This window comes from Ambystoma mexicanum, chromosome 2p, assembly GCF_040938575.1.
Source record: "Ambystoma mexicanum isolate Mex_15411 chromosome 2p, UKY_AmexF1_1, whole genome shotgun sequence".
Classification (NCBI taxonomy): Eukaryota; Metazoa; Chordata; class Amphibia; order Caudata; family Ambystomatidae; genus Ambystoma; species Ambystoma mexicanum.
The window spans coordinates 1,027,916,162-1,027,936,268 of NC_090923.1; the positions used below are offsets into that span (position 1 = coordinate 1,027,916,162).

The window sequence follows — 20,107 nt, forward strand, 5'->3', positions numbered from 1 at the left end:
AGGTTGAGAGTTTTGACCTCTGGATGCAGAACCCGACCTTCCTCTTGCAAGAGAAGATCTTCTCTTTGCAGAAGACGTATTGGAGGGCATATGGACATGTCCAGAAGGTCGGGGTACCATGTCCTCCTGGCCCAATCCGGGGCAATTAGGATCATGGTTTTCCCAAACGTTCTCAACTTCCGGATTAGACGAGGAATCACGGGGACTGGAGGAAACGCGTACAGAAGTGGGAACTTCCAATCCACCACAAACACGTCTCTTAGAGCTCCTCTCTGTGGAAATTCCCTTGAGCAGTACTGTTCACACTTCCGGTTGACCACGATCGCGAACAGATCCACTTGAGGTGTTCCCCAAAGGGTGAAGATCTTCTCCAGACGGACTTCCTGAGGTAGTTCCCACTCGTGGGACACTGTGCTCTGCCTGCTCAGAGCGTCTGCTGCCGTGTTCTGCTCTCCAGCTAGGTGAACTTCCGACAGAGAGATTCCTTCTTGTATCGTATTGCCCAGAACCAGAGCTGCATTGTCTCTCTGCACAGTGGTAGTGACCCTACGCCTTGTTGAGGTAGTACATGGCCACAGTGTTGTCTGTCATTATCAGGACATTCTTTCCCAGTACAGAGGGCAGTAAGGCCTTCAGCGCTAGTCTGATTGCCCTCAGCTCCAAAAGGTTGATGTGTAGTTTGGACTCCGATAGAGACCAAAGACTGCTGATTGTCAGGTCGTTGGTGTGGGCTCCCCACCCCGTAAGTGAGGCATCAGTCACTACTGTCATCTCCGGCCATGGTTGCCAAAAATATTCTCCCTTGAGGATATTGTCGTTGTAAGCCCACCATAGTAGATCCTGAGCAACTGCGCTCGGGACTTGCAGAAAATCTGACATACTCCCCGAGAATTGGGACCACTGAGTTCTGACAGCCCATTGAAGAGATCTCATCCTCAGCCGTGCCTCTGGCAGCAGAAAAAGGCAGGATGCCTTGAGGCCGAGCAACCCCAAAATCGAAGGCCGGTAGATGTTGGGCATTCTGGAACTTTGTTACCATCTGCAGAATGTGGAAAGCTCTCACGTCGGGAGGCGTGGCTTTGCCCAAGGAAGTATCCAAGACTGCTCCGATAAACTGGAGCTTTTGGGATGGTATCATGTGAGACTTCTTGAAATTGAGGGAGAAGCCCAGTTTGTGAAGGAAGCGACAGGTGATCGACAGATGTTCCTGACCTTGTTCAGGAGAACGCGCTCTGATCAACCAATCATCCAGGTACGGGTAAACGTGAATTCCCTCTCTCCCGAGACTCGCTGCCATAAGTTTGGTAAAAACCCTCGGGGCGGCGGTCAGCCCAAATGGCAGAACTCTAAACGGATAGTGAAAACCACCAACGCCGAACTTCAGGTACTTTCGGTGCTTGGGATGGATTGGCACATGAAAGTAAGCATCCTAAAGGTCCAATGATACCAACCAGTCTTGGAGTTGGAGAGCCTGAAGGATCTGCGAAAGGGTTACCATCTTGAACCTGTCCTTACAGAGGAACTTGTTCAAGTTTCTTAAGTCCAAGATGGGTCTCAATCCTCCGTCCTTCTTTGGGATGAGAAAGTAAGGGGAGTGCCAACCCTTGTTCTTCTCTGCTATAGGGACATGTTCTATTGCACCTTTCTCTAGCAGGGTTAACATTTCCTGCAACAAGAGCAGATCTGGAATTTTGACAGAGTTGGTTCCCGGTGGATGGTCCTGAGGCCCACAGAGGGACCACTGGGGGCGGATATCAATCAGTAATACCTTTGCTAAGGTCTTGGCAGTCGAACAAGGCTTCTCAGCATCAACCGCTGGTTCGTCTCGGATCGAGGATGCGGAAGTCACTATGGTTCAGCGGTGTGAAGTAATGCCCCGCCATTCTTTCAGATGCTGAGAGATTCTGCCTCCCACCAGGGTTTTGTGTGATAAAGCCTCAGAGTGACTTGGAGGCGGCTGCAGGAGCGGCTGAGAGCAAAGACGCTGTTCCTGAGGCTGGTTTTACACTTTTTCCTCGTCCACCATGAGCAACATTTCTTTTGCCTCTTTGTATGGCCGGTCCTCTTCCTCTACCAAAAGAGGAGTAGTACCGAAAAGAACAACCTCTCCAGGAAGATGAGCCCGAGTAAGGTTTGAGGCTGTCGCATAGAGGCGCTAAGAGATTTAGCCGCCGCTTTTGAGGTCTGTAGTTTTTCTAAGCTTTCATCAGCTTTACTACCAAACAGCCTCAAGCCATCAAAGAACAAGTTACTTTCTTACCTGGTAACGTTATTTCGATGGGATGTTCCTCCGACGTATTCCACTTCTATGACAGTAATCACCACAGCTGTGCTGCTTCGGAAAAAAAATTGCGTCCTGCGTCGATATGCCCCTTCGAGGACCTCCTCCGACAGCCGACGTCACCAGATGTTATATGTAGAACGCACGACGCCCGTAGCCTCAGTTGTAGTTTTTTTCCCAGAACATGTGGCACCAATCTTCTGCCAGTAGGACTACAGAAAGCCTTGCGGAAACGGAAGCTGCAATCGCATAAGAAATTCAGTAGAGGGGCAGGCTGGGAGGGTGCGATGTGGAATACGTCGGAGGAACAGCCCATCGAAAGAACGTTAGGTAAGAAAGTAACTTGTTCTTCGAGGAGATTTTGTCCTCTGACGTATTCCACATCTATGACAGACTCCCAAAGCAGTACCAACGTATGGAGGTGGGAAAGGAATTTAGAATTTTAGAATGCCCAATCAAATTGCAGAATAGAGGACCTCCTTACCAAAGGCCAAATCTTGCCCATGGATAGAATCCAGGGAGTAGTGTTTTACAAAAGTATGGATAGAGGCCCATGTGGCTGCTTCACAAATATTACGAATGGGAACACCCCTCTGCAGAGCAGTGGAGGCAGCCACACCCCTAGTAGAATGAGCCCATAAGCCCACCGGAGGGTCCTTACCCGCCAGACGGTAGCATTCAGAGATTGTCAAGATGATCCAACGGGACAAGGTCTGCTTAGGAACAGCTTGACCCAAACGCCTTTCAGCGTATCCCACAAATAGCTGATCGTCCACTCTGACCCGGGACATGCGTGAGATGTAGAAACTTAAAGCTCTCGTAGGATCCAATCTATGGAGCCTCTCCTCTTCCTTACCAGGATGTGGAGGAGGATAGAATGCTGGAAAAATGACCTTCTGGCTCAGATGGAATTATAACACAACCTTCGGAAGAAAGGAAGGCCGTACCCTAAGGACAACCCTGTCCTTATGAAGCACAGTGAAGGGTGGTTTGGCGGAAAGTGACTGCAACTCACTCACTCTGCGTGTGGAAGTAACCGCAACTAAAAATACAGTTTTAAAGGACAACAGTTTCCATGGACAAGAACGTAAGGGCTCAAACGGAGCTCCCATCAGGAACTTTAAAACTAAATTCAACTCCCATCCAGGCACCTGGAAAGGAGACTGTGGAAACACATGAGTTAGCCCTTTCAGGAACTGAGACATCAAAGGGATTTTAAAATAAGAACATTCCTCAGACAATCGCTTAAATATGGACAGCGCCGCCAGGTAACCCTTAATGGTACCTACGTGCAGGCCCTTGTTGGCTAAAGAAAGCAAAAAAGACAAAACCAACGGAATGGAACATTGGAAAGGATCCACATTCTGTACCTGCACCAGTCGCAGAACTTCTTCCAACGGCAACGGTACAGGGGTTTTGTTGCAGGCCGCTGGCCGAAGACAACACCTCCATCACGTCATCAGGGAGGTCCCAATCCTTATATCTCAGCCTTTCAGATACCAAGCATGAAGGCTGAGAGACTTGACCTCTGGATGGAGAACTCGACCCCTCTCCCGTTAGAGCAGATCGTCTCGGTAGGGAAGACGACGTGGAGGGCAGATGGACATGTCTGGAAGGTCCGGGTACCACGCTCTCCTGGCCCATGCCGGAGCAATGAGGATCATCCGGGAACCGAACCTCCGCAACACCTGCGGAATGACGGGGACTGGAGGGAACGCATACAGCAGTGGGAAGGACCACTCCACCACGAACGCGTCCCCCAAGGCTCCTCTTGGAGGAAATTCCCACAAGCAGAATATTTCGCACTTCCCGTTGACACTGCTGGCGAAGAGATCCACTTGTGGGGTTCCCCAAAGGGTGAAGATCTCCAAAAGAACTTCCTGAGCCAGCTCCCACTTGTGAGAGACCCGGCTCTGCCTGCTTAGAGCGTCTATCGCCGTGTTTTCGTGTCCGGCCAGATGCTGCCGAGATTGAAATTTCCTACTGGATGGCCCAGAACCAGAGCTGCATTGCCTCTCTGCACAGTGGGAGAGACCCTGCTCCTACCTTTTTGTTGAGGTAGTGCATGGTCACTGTATTGTCCGTCAGAATCAGGACATTCTTCCCCCACACAGACGGCAGGGCTAGCCTGACGGCCCTCAGCTCCAAGAGATTGATATGGAGTCTGGACTCCGACGGAGACCAACGACCGCTGACTGTCCACTCGTTGGCATGAGCTCCCCATCCCGTGAGGGATGCGTCCGTCACGATCGTCACCTCCGGCCAGGGTAGCCAAAATGGAGTCCCCTTCATCAGATTGCCTTCGACGGCCCACCACAGAAGATCCTGGGCGACCGAGGGCGGCACCTGAACGGGATCCGACATCCTGCCGGAGGACTGCGACCACTGCATCTTGAGAGCCCACTGCAAAAATCTCATCCGCAGCCTGGCCTCTGGCACCAGTAGAATACCGGTTGCCATGAGGCCGAGCACATCAAGAACTCGAACGCCGGGAGACTCTGGGAATGTTGAAACATGTCCACCATCTGCAGAATGTGATGAACCCTCACCTGGGGAGGCGACCACTGCCCCAGGGATGTGTCGAGCACTGCTCCAATGTACTGGAGCAGTTGGGTAGGTGTCAAATGAGACTTCTTTAAGTTGAGGGAGAAGCCCAGCTTGTGAATGGAGTGGCAGGTGACCGACAGATGATCCAGGGCTTGCTTGGGAGAGCGCGCCCTGATCAACCAATCGTCCAGGTAGGGGTAGACGTAAATCCCCCTTTCCTGAGATACGCTGCCACCACCACCATCAGCTTGGTGAAGACCCTCGGGGTGGAGGTCAATCCAAACGGCAGGACCAGAAATTGAAAATGCGAGTCACCAACCGCAAACTTTCCTGTACAGGAAGGTACTTCCTGTACTTCTTGTGCTTGGGATGAATCGGCACATGAAAGTAAGCATCCTTGAGGTCGAGAGACACCAACCAGTCCTGAAGTTGAAGGGCCTGGAGGACTTGAGAGTAACCATCTTGAACTTGTCCTTCCTGAGGAGCTTGTTCAAACCATGCAAGTCCATGATGGGTCTCTACCCCCCTGTCTTTTCGGGATCAAAAAATATGGGGAATACCATCCCTTGTTCCTCTCCGCTCCAGGCATCAGTTCTATGGCACCTTTCTCCAGCAGGGATTGGATTTCCTGCGCAAGGAGCGGATCCAGGCTCTTCAAAGAGAGCTTCCCCGGTGGATTGTCGTGAGGCCTCTGCCGGAAAGGAATACAGTAGCCGTGGGCTATGATCTCCAGAACCCACACATCTGAAGTAATGGCACGCCATTCTACAAGATGCTGCGCCAGCCTTCCCCCAACCGGCGAACCATAGGACATGGCCTCATGACTGAGCGGAAGAGGCTGCGGCAGTGCCCGAGGGCAAAGAGGCGACTCCCCGAGCGGCTTTGGCACCTCGTTTTCCACCTCTGGTACTCCTACGTTGGCCCCTTTGACTGGCAGCTCTCCTCGATCTACCAAAGCAAGAGTAGTATTGAAAGGAACCTCCCCCCCATTGCTGTCCGCTAGGACAAAAAGGCGGAGGTTGACATACTGAAGCACTCAACGACTTCGCTGCACCTTTGGAGGTCTGCAGCCTCTCAAGGCTCTCGTCAGCCTTGCTGCCAAAAAGATGGACACCATCAAAGGGCATAAGCCGGGACTGTACATCAGGAGCAAACCCCGACTTCCTCAACCACGCAAACCTGCGCATCACGGTGCTCGCCGCCATGGACCGGCTGACACAGTCTGCCACGTCCAGATCCGACTGAACGGATTCACACATAGCATCCTTGCCATCCTGAACGAGGGCAAGAAAACCACCCCGTTCCTCCCCTTCGGGAATCTGTTCAGCCACTAAAGATACACAATTCCACAGAGTGTGCGTGAATCTTGCAAGGGCACAAACTGAGTTGGCTGCTTTTAAAGCCATACTCCAGAAGAAAATACCTTCTTTGCCCAACCGTCAAAGCGTTTGTCGTCCCTATCACGAGGAATTGTAGGGTACGCCGCCTGCTTTGCTGGGGCCATAGCCGGCTGTACCACCAAACTCTCCAGAGTTGGGTGCGTGGACATGTAGCAGGGATCGGCACTGGCTGGACGGTATTTTTTCGGTTATGACTTATTTACTGCCGAAAGACTCTCCGGAGCAGTCCAAGCCGCCGCCACCCTTCTTTGTAAGGCCATATGAAATGGCAACACCGGGTCAATGGGTGGACCTTGGTCAAGGATATCTGTCAGGTCCTCCTGCCGAAAATCCACAGGTGGAGCAGACAACCCCAAGTAATCCGTCACCCGCGACATGGGACACCTGTACGAAGACTCAGCGTGTGTACCAGGCTCAGGCCTGACAAACTCAACCTCCGGGGAGGTGTCCAGACCACTGGCGTCATGCAAGGATTGACGCAGGTCTTCCATCTGGCTATGACCAGACAACAGTTCGTCAGGAACCTCATGAGGAACAAACCCCTCAACATCTGACCCTTCATCCACCTCTGAGATATAATCCAAAGGCTGGAATAAATCCCTGAATGAGGGCACAGAAAAAGGCTCAAACACAGGCCTCACTGATTTACTCAGGGCCTTCCTCGGGGTTTCCACCGGTCTCCGGGGCACCTCTGATAAAGCCTCCTCAAAAGGCGTCGAGAGCGTTGCCGGAATCGGCATCGACATCGAGCGAGGCACCGACAGCTTCGACAACGGCTTGGAGGCCGGAGACCCGAGCGTGTCCTTAGACGGCGTCGGAGCCGATGACTTCCGCGGCAGCAGATCCTCGAGAGAGTCCCTCGACGCACATGGCGCCGATGCCTTCTTAAAAGGCCTCACAGGCTCCAACGGTCTCGAGGGCGTCGAGGACCGGGACCTGGAGTGGGCATGGCTAGAGCGATCTACCTTGTCCGATTGGGACCTCGACGGCTCCCGATGATCGTGCCGACCACCCGAGCCCGAAGGCGTGCGAACAGTGGTCCTAGCGCGTTCCTTGCCGGCTTCTCTCGAAGGCGCGGACGGAACAGAGCCCTGAGATTCGAAAATCGTCATCATCTCCTTACGAAATGCGTCCCATTCCGCTGGAGATGAATGCTTGTTGGGACAAGCTACCTGCCATCTGGCGGAGTCCTCGGACGAGGATGGCGAAGGCAACCGGTGACAGCGCTTCCGCGAGTGCCTAGAAGAGGCAGAAGAATGGCGGGGAACCACTCCGAGACCGAGAACCCCCCTGGACTTAAGCCGACGCGGAGAGTCGCCCCTCGCATCGTCGGTCGAAAGCCCAGCGGATTTCGAATTACGGGGTTTGGAAACCCTACCTACAGATAGTTTCTTCTGCTCCAGCTTCTTCCGCTCCTGCATGGCCTTCGACGTCAAAAACTGGCACTAAATCGCAGTCATCGGTATCGTGGCTCTCGCAGGCAGACGTTGTGCGGGTCCGTAAGCGTCATATTGGAACCGCAGTCCCGGCACTTTTTGAAACCCGACCGCGGGGTAGAAGACGACAAAGATATATTTCACAAACAACCAAGTTCGAAGAACCGATTCAGCAGAAGCCGAGATTCCGAAGCGAACACGTTCGCGGAAAAAACAGAACTGAGGCTACAGGCGTCGTGCGTCCTACATATAACATCCGTTGACGTCGGCCATCAAAGTAGGTCCTCGAAGGGGCAGATCAAACGCAGGAAATGTTTTCCGAAGCAGCACAGCTCTGGTGATTACTGTCATAGATGTGAAATACGTCGGAGGACACAATCCCCTCGAAAGGCATGTTAAGTAGCCTGGCCTGCACGGCTGGTGCAAACCCCGACTTCCTCAACCACACAAATCTGCGTAACACTGCTTGCAGCCATGGATCTGCTAATACTATCAGCAATATCCAGTCCAGACTGGAGACATTCCCCCATTGCCTCCTTTCTGTCTTTGACAATATTCAGGAAGCCTTCCCTTTCCTCGCCTTCCGGAATATGTTCAGCCGGCACCGAATTGCAGTCCCACAAGGTATGGGTAAACCTGGCCAGGGTACAGGTGATATTAGTTGACTTGAGAGCCATGCTACCTGAGGTAAAAACCTTACGGGCCCAAGCATCCACCTTCTTATCCTCTCTATCCGGGCGCAGATAGATGCATAGGCTGTTTGTCTTGACGAAGTTGCTGCCTGAATAACCAGACTTTCTGGAGTGGGATGTCTACCTAGGTAATCAGGGTCAGAACTAGAAGTTCTGTACTTTTTTGGAAAATTACTGTTGACTGCAGCAACAGCATCAGGAACCTCCCAGTTTTTTTCCCACTGTTCTCTGAAGTGCCCTATGGAAGGGGAGAACTGGGTCCTTCTGGGGGCCCTGATCAATTATATCAGTCATATCATCCTGGTCAAAAGTGGGTGACGCTCTACCCCAGCCCATGTATTCAACAACCCTATTCATTAGATTCCTGTACCCTGAATCCGCATGTTCCGCAGGGTCAGGTTTTGTAAACTCTAGCTCTGGTGACGTAGCAATGCCACTAGCAGAGTGAAGGGTGTCACACAGGTCTCTCTTTTTCGATTCTGGATCGATTAATTTTTCTGGAACCTCTCTGGTACCATATTGTACTCCAAAAGGAGAAACTCCTTCTTCCTCAGAGACAGTTTCTTCAAATATAGAAGCCATAGACAAAGAAGTCTGACTTAGGTAAAGGAGTAAATCTGCTTTCCTGTACTTGTGTTTGGGTCGGAGGAATCGAAGGAGTCTGAAGACACTGATGACGTCTTCGACAAAGGTGTCGAAAACGCCTTTGGCTTCGATGTGGAAGCAGTCTGCGCAGATGGCGTCGACAAAGTCATCAAGGGCTTCAACGACTTATGTTTTTTAGTCTGTGTCGGGGAAACTATTCTCAACGAATCTTCGACGTTTTGACGTCGACTCGAGATTCACCTTTACTACTGGATCTTTCCACAGTAGTTCCTGACTTCCCTGTGTCAATTTTCTATGCTTCTTTGACAAGTCCTTCGAGGAGGCCTTGGAAGCTTCCCGCCACCGCCAGTTTACCTTTCCTCTCACAAAGGGCCTTCTCCGTCATCGACTGACAGGAGCCACAGTTGCCACTTCGATGGTCTGAACCTAGGCACCAAAGACAAATGCAGTGAGGATCTGTAATCGACATTTTTGATCCGCAGGGGATACATTTCTTGAACCCCGTCTTGGGTGTAGAAGGGGTGGAAGACGACATTTTCTCAAGAAAATGTCGAAGCGCGCCGTTCGAGACCGAAGAAATAGGAAAAACTGAACTGAAGCCAACGGGCACGGCACAAGCTATTTATACCGATGGGGACGTCGACATGGTACGCAGCCCGTCGAGGGACATCGACGCCACAATCTCGTGCACAGAGCCCTCTGCCAAAAATTATTTTTCCGAAGCAGTGAAGCTGGCAGGATATGAATATCATAAAATGAGGAATACGTGGGAGGACAAAATCCATTCAAAACAGAGAATTGCACATGCGAAATATGCCTGGAAGGTTATTGAAGCAGGGTTAAGTAAGAGACATTACAAAGCGGAGAAAGTGGTCTGGGAACCACATAAGAAGCAAAGACCAAGGGATAAGAAGTGTATCCTTTGGCAAAAGACAGAAAAGAAGACCAGGGGTAGAGAACAAGATCCTTTGGCAGATGTTATGAGAATACCAGAGGAAGGAAGATATATCCCTTGGCAGGAATCCATACACTACTGATGCTACTGAAAGGATTGGGGAAGGGAGACTCCTTCCCAATCTCGTTTTTGGAACTATAAATAAAAACACCTCAAAGTCTGGGGATGAGAGACCTCATCCCCATCTGTGTGGAACAATACACAGAAACTTAGTAACGACCATGGGGAAAAGGATATTTCTGCCATCACTCACAAACTGCCTAAAAATCATCTTGAAGGGAGCCACACTTTTAGAGTCGGGGTGTAGCCTAGTTTATAGTTTTCTTTTGAAGTCTAAGGGACAGAACTAGGTTTGGGACATAGGACTATGTTTTTGCCGGACATGCCGACGATATCCTTAGTTTTGTTCGTGGCAGGGAAACCCCTCTTAGTTATAGGGACAGATGGGGTTGTTCCTTTATTTGTTAAATAAAGGTTTGTGCCAACAAGCATGCCACCTTTGTGTCCCGTGTCTACTTCTACACCCTTCTACTCCTAAGCTCTGGAATCATCTTCCTCTGAATGTTAGATCATCATTACATCATCTCTTCCACTCGTCTTAAACTTTTTTTGCTTAGTTCAAATCTGTAGATTTTTCGAAAGCTTTCAATTTTGTAAGGTTTGTATCCCATGAATTTTGGATTGCTTTGTCTGTGCAAAACTTTGGTGAAAGCGCTTTAGAAATTTAATCAAATTTGAAAAACAAAAATCAGCAAAGAAGAGGCATTTTATTTTTGTATAACCTAGTAATCGACTTGGCAACCTAAGCAAGAACAAAGTGACCCACAAATCCAAGCAAGCAATCATGCACCCATAGTCTGAGCAAGCAGATGGTCCCAGCAAGCAAGCATCGACATTGAGCGACCAAATCAAGTACCAACTGAGCGACAAAATGAAGCATGCACCTACTATGTGCGCAAAGACCGATCATCACATATGTGCATGCAAACCTACCGGCCAAAAGCGAATGTGCAAACTTACTGATTGCAAATGTGCATGTGAAGACTTCCCGATGTCAAAAACACATGTGCAGACTTACTGACGCCAAACGCAAACGTGCAGGCCAACCGTAGCCAAATGGGCACATGGAAACCTACCAGCCAACACTAGAAGCGTGTGTGCAGACCCATCAGCCAATAATAAATGTACGTGTGCAGAACATCCAGCCACACCTAGATGTCAGCCTGCAGGTGCACCGGCCGTAAGAGAAATTGATAGCTTTCTGAATTAATTAAAAGGTTTATGATCCCAACCAATTACAGAGCTTCAAATATGTGCTGTGCCCAAAATGACCGTGATGCACTATTTTAGGCCCTCTTCTATGACTCTATGACTACAGCACATTATATTTCATGATAACTAGCAACAATAGCTGGCTTCTGTCAGATGGGAGTCACACATCTGTTGGAGGAAAAAGCTGACATGCCAGTTGACACTGAATCATTTATTGACCAGGAAATAGCTATGCCGCCTGCTCTGCTTCAGGGCCCATTACTCCTTTGCCCCGCCACCACTTAACTACCTGCGATTGCCATTCTATGTGGGCATTACTGCTGGAGAATAATTGTAAAATAAGGTTTAAAATGTTTGTTTAAGCTACCCAAAGAGAGGGTCTAGCAGAAAATAACCTTCACTGCAAGTGTACTGCAGATCATGTAACCAACATGCCTTTTGCCCACATCCTCCTGGTCCACTTCCCTTATCCGTCCAGCTTGTTATGCATACACCTACCTGGAGCTTGACTGCTATAACGACAGAGTTCAGATCCTTGTCCAGCTCCTTCAGTATAATCAGCCTCTTCAGCGTCAAGCTAAACAACCTGTTAAAAGACATACCAGAGACAAGTGTAAGGCGCAGAGGACTATGCATAGGTAGAAAATAAGGAACATGTCACAAACCTAACCAAAACTGCGATCCATACATGTGAAAAGTGTGAATCTCCAAGACACAGAAGACGTTTTCTGTACACAAAGAATTACTTTAAAGCAAATTAGAAGCATTACAAATCTGGTGTCCCTCATGAATATTGTTACTGCTTTTACAAACTTCTCAATGTGTTTTTCTGAGATCAATATTCTGAAGCTTCATGTCGCCAATAATTTCAAGAGGCAATTAGTATTGGCAAGAAAAACTGCAGCGGCATCGTTAATACAGTTGGGCACAATAGATTACATGCAAAACGCGAAGCAGAATATGCTGAGCTCTTAATGATAAATCCAGACATCATTGCTACAGAAATTACTTGGTGCAAATTATGAAGGGAGAGGGGCTTCTGGTGAACCAGAAGGACTCATACTACAGCGGGTCATGATGCAAGGTTGTTTAAAATAAAATAAAAATGCCTATTTGGCCCCATCGCTATGACAGGAGTTCCTTACCTTCGAAAACAAAACCAAGCGTGCTTGTCGAAGTCCACAATAAATACTCATGAGTCCAAATCATAATCAACTAACTGGTCCTACCACTTTAGAAAATCTATGTAAAAAGAAAAGGGCAGGCTTGAGTAATAGCCTCAGTGTGGGCTTCTGCCTGTCCCAACTCTTAGATAGGTTTGTTTCAGTCCTTTAGAATATAATAATGACAGTTCACAGTATTCTTTTATATTCTTTCAATTAAAAATACAAATCCTCTGTATGGCTTCCTCTCTGCCCTTGATAATATTTGAGGAAAGATATAAGAATTCTTGTCCAACTGTTCAAATTCCTCCAGGATCACTTTTAACACCATTTTCTGTGTCCGACCTTCGTGGCACTCGGACTCCCCAGAGTCCTGTAGCTCTGTGGTAGGTGTATTGGTTCTCAATAGATTTAATAAACGTAGAGTATCTCCCCCTCAGTTATTGCAGGTACCCGTCACCCAATTGGCTTTTCCAAACTGGTTGCATAGTGTTCATACTCCTTTCAATCTATTTCACGTAGGATGCACGCTTCTCTGATTTGATCAGTTCCTTGTACCTTTGTCGGTTTTCCCAGCCTTGGTATAAAACACACATATCCTTTGCAATCCTTTTACATAGGGTGTGTGGCCGTTCAGTTCTTTCAGGCTCTCATACTTTTGTCAGCTTTTCCAGCCTTGATATACAGTGTTTGTTTCTCTTTCACTCTTTACCTACATGGGATGTGTACCCGTTCTATTCTCTCGCGGTCTCATACCTTTGTTGGCTTTCCCAGCCATGGTGCTCTCCCTTCGTGTTTCTACAGTTTCCGTAACCTCGGCAGTTTAGCAAAACATTGGAAGCTAAAGTTCAGATCCCCCACTGGCGTTCTCACATTGGGAGCATTCACTTACTGGTTGGTGCTCATGCTGGCGGCAAAGCCACTTGCCATGTGTAACTCAGGGACCTGAGCTCCTTACCTTCTTCTCGTCTCAGCAGTGGTTGCTAGGCCCACCACTGCTCTCCAGTGGTCACGCCACCAGTGAAGACTGTCTTCTCATCTCCGTCCTTCTAGTGACCGGAGCCTCTTGCTCGGTCAGAACTCCTGCCCTTCAGCCTTCCGCTAGCAGGTCTTGCTTCCTCCACGCCACTGCAGGTTCTGCGTCTTGCTGTGGCTCTGCCCCTCCAGGACGTCGTTTCTACAGAGGCCCACCTCTGCATAGCGGTTACTCTCCTCCCTCCTTAAGCGTCTCTCCTCCATTCACAGTCCACTCTGCACGTCATCAGAACCAACATAATTTAGTCAGTCATCTTTGATTATGGCATTTAGACAATCTTCCACTCTTTTGGTTTCAAGTAATGCTAAAGAAGGGGGGCGCTGTTGAGCGCCGAACAAGATGGCCACCTGAGCGTATCTCTCCGTGGCTTGCAGATCCCACGATCCTTCTTTGGGCATCTTCCCGTTCTGGCACCTCGCCCTGGAGGGCGCGACTCATCTTCTGAGGCGACCTGGCACCACTTGATCCGATTGGAGCTGGGGATCCTGAGATCCGGGCGGCCCTTCGCCCTTCCCCCACCGTCGGCGCGGCTTCGCGCCAATACCTGGCCTGGCTGGGGAAGACACGCCTGCCTCCCTGCCCTCCGGAGACTGCGGTCCGCTCTGGAGAGGGCCTGCGGTACGCCCCGGGGCCCTGGCCCCCATCACCTGTTCCTGTTGGCCCCACCGTGCGGGGCCGTGCCCCCCCGGGGCCGCGGACCCCTCGCTTGCCCCAGGGCCGCCTCCTGTCATTGCGGGGGTTCCGCGGCCGTGGCCACTGCCGCTGGGCGGCTCCTCGCCTCCACTGGACTGTTGGCCCTCCCCCCCTGCACATCGTGGACTGCCGACCGCTCTGGGGGGGCACGGTGCTGTGATCCGTGGTCCCGGCCCCCACCGCCTGCTTCCACCTGGCCCATCCTGCGTGAGCAGACCCCCTGGAGCCGCGGCCCCGCGCGGGGGTGTCGCGGCTGCGGCCGCTGCTGCGTGGCGGCTTAGTCCTCACGGAAGGACTCCCTCGGCGCTGCCGTGGCCAGGCCTCCTCCGGTCTTGGGCCGCACCCTGCTGGTGGCCCCCGCCCCCCCGTGGTTAGACCCCGGCGGCGGGGTGGTGCCGCGGCACGCCCTTGGACGCCGGGTGCTGCGCTCCCCTGCGGGTTTGTGCGACGGAGCCAGGGGAGAAAAAGGTACATCAAGGGGGGGGGTGCTACTGCGTGCCCCCCCCCTGCTTGACTCTGAGACTCTGGGGCAGCCACTGACACTGGCCCTTTCCTGTGCCTGGGCCGTGGGCCCCCCTGCATCTTCACCGGACCACCCTCCTGGAGGCGCCCCAATCCTTGTTGGCCGCCCGCATCTCTGCACTGGGGGGTCTTCTATCTCCTGGGTGGGCCATGGCGCTCCTGGAGCCACCACTTCTTGCGGGATCTGTTATTTACTTGGGGCCTGCCTTACCTCACATCGCTGACCTTGGGGCCGCGGACACCGCCACCCCCGCCCCTTGAGTCTCCTGCATCTGTGCTCCCCTGGCATTTTCCCCCAGCTCTCCCTGGGCTTGCTAAGCTTCCACATTCTGCTCTGGCAGCCGCAATATCTTGTTCTCTCTAACCCACAGCCTCTGGTTTCTACGTGTTCCCTCCTGTTTCATACCATACTCTGCACACTGTGTTATGAGGTACAAGACCAGAGTTCCCCTCGCCTTCTCCCTGGGCTGCTGGGGATCCCCCCTCTCTCCGCCCGACCTCTGACGCCGCCGGGATGAACAAGGGGGGCACGAGGAAACAGAGCTCCATCAACATGTTTGCGAAGGCGGCGGTGAGATTGCCGGAGGAGGCTGCTGGGCAGGCCCCTGCCGCCTCATCTGATGCAGTTCTGGAATCCCAAAATATTATGGACTTTATCCGGGAGGGCTTCACCACACTTCACTCAAAATTAGATGACATGAACGGCACTATTTCCTCCTTTAAGGCCCACATTGAGAGGACGGACAGCCGAGTGTCGGAGGTCGAGACACGGGTCGGCTCCGCTGAGGATGCGCTGGGTGCCCTGCGCTCCGAGGTTGTCGCTCTCTCCAGCCGAGTCCTCGAGGTGGAAAAGAAGAACGAGGACTTGGAATCCCGCTCAAGGCTCAACAACCTCCGCATTATCGGGGTTCCCGAGAATGAAGTCCACGAGCCAATGGAAGACTTTATTGAGCACACATTGCTGTCGCTCCTTGACTCACCCGAGCTTTCCCGGCACTTCGCTATTGAGCGGGCACATCGCGCCGTGACGGCTAAACCTAAGCCCGGTGCTCCACCTCGGCCCATCATAGCTCGTGTGCTGAACTACCGTGACCGTGACGCCCTCCTCAGGGCCGCAAGGCTCAAGGGTCAGCTACTACTGGGCGGCGCAAGGATTCACTTTTACCCGGACTTCTCAACAGCCGTCCAACGGGAACGCAAGACCTTCCAAGCGGTGAAACGTAGGCTGCGAGACCACTCAATCAAATACGCTATGGTCTACCCCGCCAAACTTCGCATAGAACACGCAAACCGGGTGTTGTTCTTCACGATCCCTGAGGAAGCCTCCGAGTTTATAGACGAACATTTCCCTGGCTGATCCCCCTCCTCCGACCATGGTTCTACAGTTACCCTTTCGGCCCGACGGGGAGAGGCCAGGCCCAGCCGCCTTCCTGTATCGGGACCATATTGATCCTCTATCCCGTAATCGGCTTGTTCTGCTCATTTTACAAACACTGCCTTACCACCATGTGCAAGTACTTTGCCCAAGTTACATGTTATTCCTACTGTGGACACCTTTTGTTCTACTGGATCTGCCGTAGCCCGGAGTGACGAGGCCAGTCCGACCTGCAGGCCCCCAGGCGCTGATGCCTCTGGTTTGGTTTTGGTTGAGGGGAGTTGGGATTGTCATCCCTCTGTTTGGGGTGGGGGTTGTGGGTGGGGGTGGGACATGTTTGGGGGTATGTTATTAAAAAGTTGGCGCTGGCAGCGAAGGCGGACTGTGGTGTGGCACTCAGGAACTGTTGCCGCAGGGCTGCGAATCTGACCCACTGGTTATTGACATTTTCTCTGCTTCAAACGCTACTGCTTCTGTGATCGAGAGTGACTTGACCTTTATGAGCTGGAATGTACGGGGGTTGGGTAATTCTAAAAAGATGAGGCAGCTCCAGTTGCAGGCCGAGTGCCACGGGTCCAAGATTCTTTTCTTACAAGAGACACACGCTCGCACGGAACAGTGCATGCGCTTAGCCAAAACCTGGGGCCCCCATAGATTTTCCACTGACTTCTCTACTCAAAGCCGTGCGGTCATGACCCTCATTCACAAGAGTCTCAAGTTCACCCTCATTTCCTCACAAATTGACCCCCAAGGCCAGTATGTACTGCTTCATGCCACGCTCCAACACAAGGAAGTGGTTCTGCTGAACATTTACGGTCCCAACATAGACGACCCAGATTTTTATGTGCAGGTCACGTCCCTCCTTGAAGGCTTCCCCCTTGTCCCCATCCTCTGGGGGGGGTGATTTCAACACAATCTTTGATGTAGCCCTCGACAGATCTGGCTCCAAGCCCCGCCATCTCTCCAGGGCAGCTTACGCTGCACTATCATCCCTACCCCGCCTGGCCATTGTAGATGCGTGGAGGTTCTTTTACCCGGATTCCCGCATTTACTCTTTCTACTCCTCAGTCCACGATTCCTATTCCCGCATTGACAGATGGGTGATCTCCAACGAATTGGTTAAGAACGTTACACAGTTAATGATCCTTCCCAGAACCCTGTCTGACCATTCTCCAGTTACCGTTACCATCGGTTGGGGTCCTGATCCCGGCCGGACCCGTAGCTGGAGGTTGAAACCCCTTTCCCTTCTGGTCCCGGAGTTCTGCTCCGAGCTCGAGGTGTCGATTGAAGAGTTCTTCAAGACAAATACGGGCTCGGTAACATCTCAGGCCACTTTATGGGAGTCCTTTAAGGCTTATATTAGAGGGATTGCGCTGTCCAAGGGGAATGGGGTCCTTAAGTCGACACGGAGAGATCTTGCCGTGAGCGAATCCAGACTTTCGACCCTGGAAGCTACATGCTCACTTCACTCCACCCCGAGTAACCTGCGGACATCGGGATGGAATTGGACACGTTCCGATCCCTTGTGGAGCGTGAACAAAGGTTTTTGGATAATCCTGGCATGGCAAGGAGATACGGGGAGGGTGAACGACCTGGTCGATTTCTGGCGAGACTGATCCGTCACGAGACGGGGTCCCCACACATACTTGGAATTGAGAGGCCTGACGGCTCTATGGCTGTCTCCTCGCAGGACATCAACCGGCAATTTTTCACATTCTATGAAACCCTATATTCTAATTCAGACGAGGTGTCAGTGGCGGAGATCGATTCCTTTCTCGATGCCCTTCCTCTGTCAACCCTATCTACGGAGACCGCGGGTTCCCTTGACTCCCCACTCACACTTGAGGAGCTGTCTGCCGCTATTGACTCCTTATCCTCGGGGAGAGCCCCTGGCTCGGACGGTATCCCGGTCGAATTTTACAAACATAAGTCACAGCTGCTCCCTCACTTGCTGGCTCTTTGGGAGGAGTCGGTGGAGGCTGGTGTATTTCCCCCTTCACTCTGTGAGGCCACAATCACAGTATTACTTAAATCTGGTAAATCCCCCTCGCAATGTGCTTCATATCGCCCGCTCTCACTCATAAATTGTGACGTCAAAATATACGCCAAGGCTCTGGCGCTTCGGTTGGTTCCCTTTTTGCCATCTATCATCCATCCAGATCAGGCGGGCTTCATCCCAGGTCGCTCCACCTCCCTGAACCTGAGGCGCCTATTTAACATAATTAACAGAATCAGTCCCGAGACGCACGTAGTGGCCGCCACACTCGACATGCAGAAAGCATTTGACTCAGTTTCATGGCGATATCTATGGCGGGTTCTCGGGAGTTGCAAATTCGGCCCCTCCTTTCTCTCCTGGGTCAGATTGCTTTACTCGGCTCCAGTGGCTAGGGTCCGCACCGACGACCGTTGCTCCCCTCTCTTTGAGATTGCCAGGGGGACGAGACAGGGGTGCCCCTTCTCTCCCTTGATCCTTGCTATATCAATAGAGCCCTTCGCTGATATGCTCTGCCAATTCCACGCTCATAGAGGCCTCCGCACTGCGGGCCAGGCGGACATAGTGTCCCTCTATGCGGATGACGCACTGTTTGTACGCTCTCCTTCGATCAACTTACCCCCAATACTGGAGGACATCATTCAGTTTGGCCGGATCTCGGGCCTTAAAGTGAATTGCTCGAAATCCACTCTCTTCCCACTCACGGAATGCACTCCCCCCCCCCTCCTGACACCCTGGGTTTCACATGGGCTCAATCCACGTTTACCTACTTGGGGATAGAGGTAACGCGCCAGCAAGCGCTGACCTTCAAGGAGAACTATTTCTTACACACCTGACAGCTAGGATCCGGGTCTGGGACAAACTCCCAATCTCCCTCGCAGGCAGAATAGGGCTGTTGAAGATGGTGGTGTTGCCCCAGCTGCTTTACAGGTTCACTAATGTACCCTTGTGGCCAGGGGAGGGGGGGGGGGCTTCTTCCGAGAGTTGATTCGTACGGTTAATTCCTTTCTTTGGTACTCGGGTGAGGTCCGCCTAAAAATCGATACCTTGTCTACCCCCATGACTAACGGGGGCTTCGATGCCCCCGACTTTCTTAAATACTGGCTGGTATCCCAGATCCAATACACTTCCTATTGGTTTAATACAACGGACCCTCCCCCGAATGTCAGACTTGAGAAACTTGCGGTCTGTGATCGCGACATCCGCTCCTTAGTGATACAACCCGCTCCCCTGGCACTGGACTCACAGAACCCGGTCGCCTGCACGTCCCTCGCCTTGTCGAGAATGTGGAGGCTGACCGGAACTGCTCACGCCTTCCATGGCAACCTCCCTCTTTGGAATTTCCTCCCGGGGGTCCCACGGGTTGCACCGGGCACGGTTCGTCGCTGGGCTGATGCTGGCTACGAGTTGCTGCGTGATGCGTTTGACCAAGGTATATTTGTTGAATGGCCCGATCTCCCACTGCCCTTGAGGAGTGACCAGAGTGTATGGCTCCAATATTCATCCCTCCGCAGGACCCTTAAGCGTAATTACCAAACGTTCCCCGCATTACCACCGGACGACCCTCCATCGAGGAACTCACCTCCCCCTTCCCCACGAGGGGCAAGATTTCCAGGTTATATACTATGTTGCAATCCAGATCTGTCCCAGACTTTGTTAAACTGAAGCGCGCGTGGGAGGTAGACCTTGGTGTTGAAATGTCGGAGGAGCGCTGGGCACACCTATGCGAGTGCACGCATAGAGTGTCCTTCAACTCCCGGTTTAAACTTATTCAGTTCAAAGTATTACACAGGTTCCATTACACCCCGATCAGATTGCACCACATGTTCAGGGATCACCCTTCTAGCTGCCCTAGATGCAGTCAAGATGATGCAGACTACATTCACATGATTTGGTCATGCCCCCGCCTCTCACAGTTTTGGGAGGCAGTTTGTTCGACGGTGTCTGCTGTGCTCGACCACCCCATTGTTCCTTCCCCGGTGTTATGCCTCTTCCATGACCTCCCATGCCTCTACCGGAATTCCAAAAAAACTAGCTGGCCTCTGCTTGCTTCTCGCGGTGCGATCCATCCTGCTCTGCTGGCTTCGCCCCTCACCTCCCCCACATGCCCAATGGCTAAGAGCGGTCACATGGGCC

At 51.9% G+C, this 20,107-nt stretch overlaps 1 protein-coding gene across 5 annotated transcripts in view; it reads right to left on the bottom strand.

Annotated features, from left to right (window-relative positions):
• PACS1 (phosphofurin acidic cluster sorting protein 1) overlaps positions 1 to 20,107 on the bottom strand; it is a 2,791,059-nt gene that overhangs the window by 2,551,493 nt on the left and 219,459 nt on the right. For all 5 annotated transcript variants that reach the window (XM_069644890.1, XM_069644889.1, XM_069644887.1 and 2 more), the window contains exon 2: positions 11,688 to 11,775. In XM_069644890.1, coding sequence (XP_069500991.1) covers positions 11,688 to 11,775 — 88 coding nt within the window. The remainder of the gene's footprint in view (positions 1 to 11,687; positions 11,776 to 20,107) is intronic.